Source organism: Dufourea novaeangliae, unplaced genomic scaffold (assembly GCF_001272555.1).
Source record: "Dufourea novaeangliae isolate 0120121106 unplaced genomic scaffold, ASM127255v1 scaffold166, whole genome shotgun sequence".
NCBI lineage: Eukaryota > Metazoa > Arthropoda > Insecta > Hymenoptera > Halictidae > Dufourea > Dufourea novaeangliae.
The window spans coordinates 74,581-82,971 of NW_015374042.1; the positions used below are offsets into that span (position 1 = coordinate 74,581).

At 35.1% G+C, this 8,391-nt stretch overlaps 1 protein-coding gene across 1 annotated transcript; it reads left to right on the forward strand.

The window, feature by feature from the left end:
* Positions 1-424: 424 nt before the first annotated feature.
* Positions 425-1,357, forward strand: LOC107189539 (uncharacterized protein K02A2.6-like). The gene has a single exon (XM_015578098.1). The coding sequence runs from the start codon at positions 425-427 to the stop codon at positions 1,355-1,357; it is 933 nt and encodes a 310-aa protein (XP_015433584.1).
* The last annotated feature ends 7,034 nt before the right edge of the window (positions 1,358-8,391 follow it).

Below are 8,391 nucleotides of genomic sequence, written 5' to 3' on the forward strand. Positions count from 1 at the left end.
ATACAGCGATGGGCTTTGGAGCTCCAAAACTTCGACTATGTAATGCAACAACGAAAGGGAAACCGAATGACACATGTAGACGGGTTAAGTCGAACGAGGGGTTTTATGATCGTCGAGGACAATTCTTTTGAGCTAAATTTATCGTTTTGTCAGGAACAAGATCCTGAGATCGGAAAGAAACGGAACGAACTTGAGCGGCAAGAGCACAAATTTTTCCAACTGAGAAACGGAATCGTATATCGAAAGGGTAACGGGGGAGCTTACTATTTTACGTGCCTAAAAATATGGAAACAAATGTGTTGTACAAATATCACGATGAGATGGGACACTGCGGGATCGAAAAAGTGTATGAAAATATTAAGCGAAATTATTGGTTCCCAAATCTCAAAGAAAAAATCATAAAACACGTAAGATACTGTCTTAAATGCATCGCGTTTCACCGTCGCACGGAAGAATAGAACGACAATTACATTGTAAACCGAAAACAACTGTTCCATTCGAAACGATACATATCGACCACGTAGGGCCGATCGATAATCAAGTAGCCGCGAAGAAATATATATTAGTAATAATCGATGCGTTCACGAAATTCGTTAAATTGTATGCAACAAAAACGACAAATAGCCGCGAGGCAGTAGAGTGTCTGAAACAATATTTTGATTATTATAGTAAACCAAAAATACTGATATCAGATAGAGGCAGCGCGTTTACATCGTCGGAATTCCTATCCTTTGTGAACGAATACGAGATTAAACACATAAAAATTGCAACGGGATCACCTCAAGCAAACGGACAGGTGGAGCGCGTTAACCGAGTAGTTAACGAAAGTCTTAGCAAATTAACAGACAAAGAAGTAGGTGTCGCGTGGTATAAAAATTTAAGTAAGGTCGAACACGCGATAAATAATACTATAAGTAAAGCCACTGGAGAAACGCCGAGTAAATTACTCTTCGGGATAAAACAAAATGGTCAAGTAGAGGACGAGATACGTGAATTTTTAGAACAAAACATAAATATCGAAGAACGTAATCTAGAAAATCGGCGGAAAACCGCAAGTGAAAAAATTGTAAAGGGACAGGAATATAATAAAAAGCAATACGATAAAAGACACAAAAACATGCGCAAGTATAAAACAGGTGATTGGGTTATGATTAGAAACTTCGATAGCACGGCCGGTGCGTCTAAAAAACTTATGCCGCAATTTAAAGGTCCTTACAAAATAGTTAAAGAGTTACGAAATGATCGTTATGTAATAGCAGATATTGAGGGGTTCCAGATGACCCAAAAACCATATAAAGGCGTATGGGAACCCGCGAACATGAGAATGTGGAAGGATCCGGTCAGCGAAAAACCCTGAACCACCATCAAAGCGAACGTCTAGAGTAAGAATTAGTGTAAATAAAAATTTAGAATAAGAACATCGTTTCAGGTATATCAAAATAAGAAATTGTGGTTGATTTAATGTTAGTTTAGAATAAGAAATTTCGTTGAGTTAACGGGGAGGTAGAGTAAGAAAAGTTTTGTAATCTAATTAAGGATATTATGTTTATATAAATTTTATTATTTGTATCGATATTTGCGCTGCGATCTCGGCCGAGGACGGCCTGAGTGTCAGGATTGGCCGAACTGTAAGAGGCGCATGAGGCGCATATGACGGCACTGCTGGAGTAACATGCGAGAGACGTGTCCGTAACGGCGGCGGAAATAAAGACAAATTAACTTAAACCTTGATCACCTATCCTCTCCGTGTACGATTGAGAAGGAGACCCGACCATCCTTACAATATTATTACAAATAACGGCATTATTCAAAGTGGACATAGTTATTGCCCTACCCTGTATATCCTTGTAAAATGTATTTTATAGTCAATGTATACATGACTGCAAAATCTGAGGCAAAGTGACAGGCGTTCTGTACAAAAGACTAGTTTCACAGTAAAAAGAAAACACAAGTGTATGTAAAAAACGGACAGCTTTATACAATTTCATTATACACATTCTCTCATGTCTATTATGCACTTATTATTGCAAACCAAAGGATGGGAATTTAAACCTCATTGAACGGTTCACAGGATAAAGTGTATAACTCAATTTTTTGAATTTTTTTAAATTTTAGTGCAAAACTACTTGATTGCTGCTTAACTTTTTATATTTACGTATTTTACATTTTTTCTTTTTGTAGAGTTAATCGGTTTGGCAAATGAATGCTCAAATATTGAATTGGTATAGGATAATTTTTACACAGTAGTAACTAATTATAAACTTATATTTTCAATATTCTGCGTTTCCATGAAAATATTATTATTTACATTACAGATGAACTATTTTATGTTGTAAAATAGTTAAAATTTTCTTAACAATGTGTAGAAATGCTACTACTTATTCAATTTTCTTGTCTTTATTCTACAGCCATCACTAAATAGGAGGTACACAGTGGCGACGCGGCGTCGTGTCAGTATGCACTACAGGTAGCACTAACAGATCTGTTAGTGGTCGACGACGCGACACTGATGTCATGTGAGTGTCAATTAATAAGTACTTTTTAAATATTCAAACTAACCGAATTTTTTCACGTACATAGCAGAAACCATATTTTGTTGATTCCTAACAAAAACAGTTAATTTTTGTTGATTCTTGACAGTCGGCCACTGGTCAAAATTACTCGCGAAACTAGCCGGTCGTCATAGTGTTAATATTAACCTATCGATTATATGTGTTACACTGTATGGACGAAGTACCAAACAAGATGACTATGTTGTTTATATTAGGATCACTTTATACCCTCACGAGCAGACTCGGCTTCCTGTAGGGGAAGAAGTTATGTAAGGAAAAAGCCTCCTACCACTTAGTCTCGGGGTTAATGAAATTTATGCGAAATTAACATTCGGTTTAACATTTGTTTCAGTATTTGAAGTAAATTTATCAAGCGGTAGGAGGCCTTTATTCTTACGCCACTTTTTCACCTAGCGGAAGCTGATTTTGTGTAGGAAAGTACTCGTGGGTATACATCCACAAGCAAACTCGGCTTCCGTTAGTCGGAAAAAGTGGCGTAAGAAAAGAGCTTCCTACCATTTAGCAAAATTTATTTCAGGTACTGAAATAACTGTTAAACCGAATGTTAATTTGGTATAAATTTCAGTAATTGCCAAAACTAAATGGTAGGAGGAACCCTTCGCCTACCTCACTTTTTCCCCTAGCGGAAGCCGAGTTTGCTCATCGGTGTACATACACGTATGTATATCCAGCAATTCCTCAGGCTACAGGATACCCGTATGTGGAGGATCTGGGATGCGTTTACACAAAAATGTTAGAATGCAAAGGATCCCACGCACCGTCCACGTGACTGCACGTAATAAGAGGCTAAAGTTCTGTAGTAAATACTCATGATCAATTAATTCAATATTTCAATTAGTACTTATAGAAACGAATAGTTCATTTCATGTACACTCGCGAGCAAACTCGGCTTCCACTAGGGGAAAAAGCGACATAGAAGAAAAGTCTTCTACCACTTCGTAAATTTATTACAGGTAGTGTAATAAATGTTAAATCGAATGTTAATTTGGCATACATTTCTGTAATTCCAAATACGAAGTAGTAGGAGGCCCTTTCCCAACGTTACTTTTTCTCCTAGTGGAAGCTGAGGTGTTACTCGCGGGTGTACCTACCTACAACCCTGTCCATATGTAGTAGGACACTCATGAATTGTGACGTAAACTTAAAGTCATTATAAAATTATTGATAGTATCAAATACATATTGTATGGATAATATTAAAATTAAATACGTAATTTTCGATATTAATATATATAGAGTGATAAAACTTAGCTTTTTGTCAGTTTTACCACTAGATGGAGTTGTATTACTAATTCATGGTTGAAAAAATTCATCAGTGTTATCAGTCACCGTCAGTAAAATATTAAGAAACAAAAAAAATATTGGACTGGTGATAGAAGAAAATGTTAAGTTTATCACTCATTTAACAGCACTATATATCAATGACAACAATAACGTTCGTTTCTGGACGTTAATGCTATTTTTTTTAAATCAGTATTATAACGATGTTAGTATTACACACTACTAAAAAATTTAGGGGATCACTAATCGTGACAGTCCTGTTGCACCCACCAAACGATAGAAACAATATATTAAGTGCTATAGGTTTGCTAAATTGACATCTTTTCCATACAATGCTAACACTATTAACATCTAGTTATTTGTGTATAAAGAACTTTTTGGAGATTATATATTGTACTGAGAAGCAGATCGACTGCAATACGTGATCCTCTAATTGATTTGAGTAGTGTGTAAACGTTAACAGAAAAGGAAAGTGTTAGGAATTATTGTATCTTTTTTTAATTTTAGGATTTACGTCCCATCCACCGCTCGGTTTTTAGCGACGAATTTGGTAGAGTTTCTTTTGTATTAAGAAAGTTAGCTCTTGCAGGAGAGGTTAGTGTCTTTAGGTAGTTTAGGATGTTTCTTATGTGATCCCATGATGTCAGAGCCGTATCTAGGCTCAAATTCGATTTTCGTATTTGCATTCGAAATCTTCTACACTCGTCTACTAGATGGTTGATCGTTATTTTGTTATTACATTGATAGCAATACGGTGGTTCCGTCTTCTTTATGGCCAGTTCTAAGTCGTGTCACCATCCTCATCTCTTCCCTGCTCATGTTGTAATTTGGTACCGGTTGATAGAAATCTTGTACTATGTAGCGGGCATCTGTTCCTTTGGTTGTGGTCTATACTCTATTTCATTATTCTCTTAAGTTAGATAATGTCAGAATTTATTGTTTAATTTAATCTACTCACCGTTGATCCATTCCAATAGGGTGCGAGAGCAGCCGCGAGTATTATTTTCGTTTTGCAAAGTGCTTGTAAAGGGTTCGAGTGTAATCTGTTAAGTCTCGATACTGCTTGCGTGTATTTTATCCCATCACCAGGTCTACACTGGCGTCTCATGTTCAGCGTTTGTTGGCGCTCGCCCGCACGCATGTGTCTTCTGGTCTCGTACTCTGGATCATATCTCACGCGTACAACAGCTGCACCAGGCAGCTACCTACTAATTAACAGGCCCTATTAGCCGAGGTGGTCAATTATACCTGAATTATTCCACCGTTGATGCCGTACCGATGACGACCACGTCCACCAACCGGGGGATTACGTATGGCTCTGACAAATCACTGTGATTCAATGTTTGCCGAAATATCTCATCTAACTTCGATGTATGCTCACGGAACAGCTGCGATGCATTCACGATTTTCAACGGAAGCATCCGTTAATGCGACATCCGGAGGTGGTATCGTGCTTGTAGCGATTAATAATGAAAGAGCAGCCAAGACGAGCATTCGATAACGTCTCTCAACATACAAATTTGATGACCTTCCACTTTTCAGGGAATTATGCAGAGGGCGACAAGTAACAGAATTGCTACTTTTGATACCCTTCATCAGCTGTAATTTCTATGTAATTTCTATATTTGGACCCCGAAGCCTAAGTGTATTAAGTCACATTTTTCAAACTTTAGAGGAAAGCAAATCAAAGGTGCAAAAATCTTCTAACTTTGAAACCATTAGTTAATATTCAACGACAAACAAGTGTTACCTTCGAACTATTGAATGGACTTAAGACAAGTCTCGACGATGGTGAACATTGTGAATACTGAATTAAGTCCCCTATGTAAGGGTTTTTACGTTGTTTGGCTCAGAACAAGATATTGACGTACGTTACGAAAAGTAACACGTTTCATTGGTCTTATGAAGACTACCATATTTCAATTTATCCAGAAAAGAAGCATGTTTCATCGTTTCCACCGATAACTAGCATGTTTGACAGTCACCACGATAAGGATCACGTTTCGCCACGAACAATAGCGTATTTCAAATACTGCTGCGAAAAGTAGCACGTTTCATATGTTCTACGAACACTAACACAGCTTAATTTACGAACAGTTGACATAAATTCTTGGCAACCTACCTAATGTGATGTTTTTCGTAGGGCGAAAAGTAGCATATTTCATGTGTTCTACCGTAGCTAGCACAGTTCGCTTTACAAACAGTTGAATTAAATGCGAGGCCACCTATTAATGTAATTTTTTTCACAGCTAAAGATGAGACATGCTAGTTTTCGTAGCGAAAAAACACAACATGCTACTCTTTGTCGCTATAAATGAAAACATGCTATTTCTCAAGACGAAAATCCGAACGTGCTGCTTTTTGTGGTCACAAGGCAAAAACGCTGGTCTTTGTAAGACAAAAGAAACGTCCTCTTCTTCCGTAACGCACGTCGATATGGACTTAATATAATTTTTACGCTATTGTTTTAAAAACTAAACGACTTAAAATGAAATAATTTTCACCACCTGAAAGAGTAAAAAGGAGGATGGTAAAAATTGGCAAAATGTATGATCATTCGACAGATAAACTTTTAATTAGACATTATTCTATATGTTCCAAGGAATTAGGAATGCATATGTAGTTTTGCCAATGTAATGGGAAACTTTTATAAAAGGCAGATGAAAAGAACGGTCCATGCAGCGACAAATTGGGAGTTGTTGACTTTAAATAATCATAACTTCTAAACGAATGCATGTAGATAAATTATTGAAAAAAATCTATATTTTAAAATAATATTATAAATATATTTTTAATATTATAAAATATGGATAAAAATTTATATTTTAATTGTATGTAAAATAACAACGTAGAAAACATTGACTAACTGCCGTAGAAATTGATGAATTGATGCAATAGATAAGGATGCAAATATTCGGGAAAACGTGTTTGTAAATATACTATAACTTACTTCTAAAACATAAATCAATGCGTTGAATGCGAAAAATAGTTGCTATATTTCGTTCTCCTATTCTTCAGATGATACTTCTTCAGGAAAATAATTAAAATATAGATTTTTATCTATAAATTAGCGATTAAATCATTACGTTTCATGGATTCGTTTAAAGGTTATGATTATTTAAAGTCAACAACTCTCAATTTGTTGCATCTCTGTCTTCTGCATCTGCTTCTTTTACAACTGCCCCTTAACATTGGCCGTAAATAATCATGCATTCCTAACTCCTTGGAATATATACGATAATGTCTCCTTAATAGTTTAGGTGTTGGAAGAACCATTTTTGTCACTTTTTACAGTCTTCCTTTGATACAGAAAAAATGAAAAATATCATTCTTTTTCCAAAAAGGTAGACTTAATACACTCTAGCTCTGGGGTCCATATATATATATATATATATAGTTAACTGCTATAATCCATACATGTGCTTTCTATATATACGGAACTTAAATGTATTAATGTGATCTTTCGATTTGAAGATAGATTAAAGTGCACTTAAAATAGGATTTTATTTAATTAGAATAAGATTGTGGATTAGCGATTCTGTCTGCACTTGGTGATTTTTTAACTAGAGTCAAATTATCAGTTTTATAATTTTCATAATATTAAACCAATTAAAAAGGCCTTGTTAATAATATTTTATAAGATTGCTTGTGTTGAACTAAGAATAGTTGTTGTATACAGGGTGTTAATTTTAACTCGAGCACCTAAATTATTTCCGCTAGTATTGAAAGTAAGAAAAAATGATTAAATAGGATGTACATGGTTTTATGGCGTGCATCTGATGGTGATAAAATATTTGTCACTTCTTATTACGTTTATTTACTTCTACATTCTTCAAACTGAAGATGATTTCTTCGCCTTCAAGGTCACTTCAAAGTCATGGTGTGTAGATCATTAAACTCATTTTACACTGACTACCACATCGCGTTATAAAAAATACATGTTAATGTGCAAAAAAATACGATTCACAGGATTTTTTTTGTCACCATCATATGCACACCTTAAAACCATATACATCTTATTTAGTCATTTTTTCTTATTTCAATAGTAACGGAAATAATGTTGGTGCTCGAGTTACAATTAACACCCTGTATGTGATAAAAATAATTATACTTTGATAAGGTCCTAGGAGAAGGAACGTATAAATTTGTAACTGGGAAGTATTGTCATAAATATGTACACGTCATTCTAATGTTTATCTGATCATAATCGACAACATTAATATAAAACTCGAACAAAGGCTGTTTTATGTATGATATTTTTTTATATTACATATATGTAATATATTTGATGAAGACTTTGGGTAGAGGTAACGTAAATCTGTTTTGAGTACAGTTTCATGTTTTCATTCTTCATCTTGCCTTCGACAGTAGAATGAGATAGATGGTTATCAGTAGTCTACAAATCTTTATGTAAAATGAAAGATTTGAGGATCATTCAGGAGTGAAAATAGAGATTTCTTTCCTTTCCTAAAACCTCTATTGGGCTACGAGTAATATATGAAATGTATTCAATCTAATTAGAGTTTTATATTATGTTG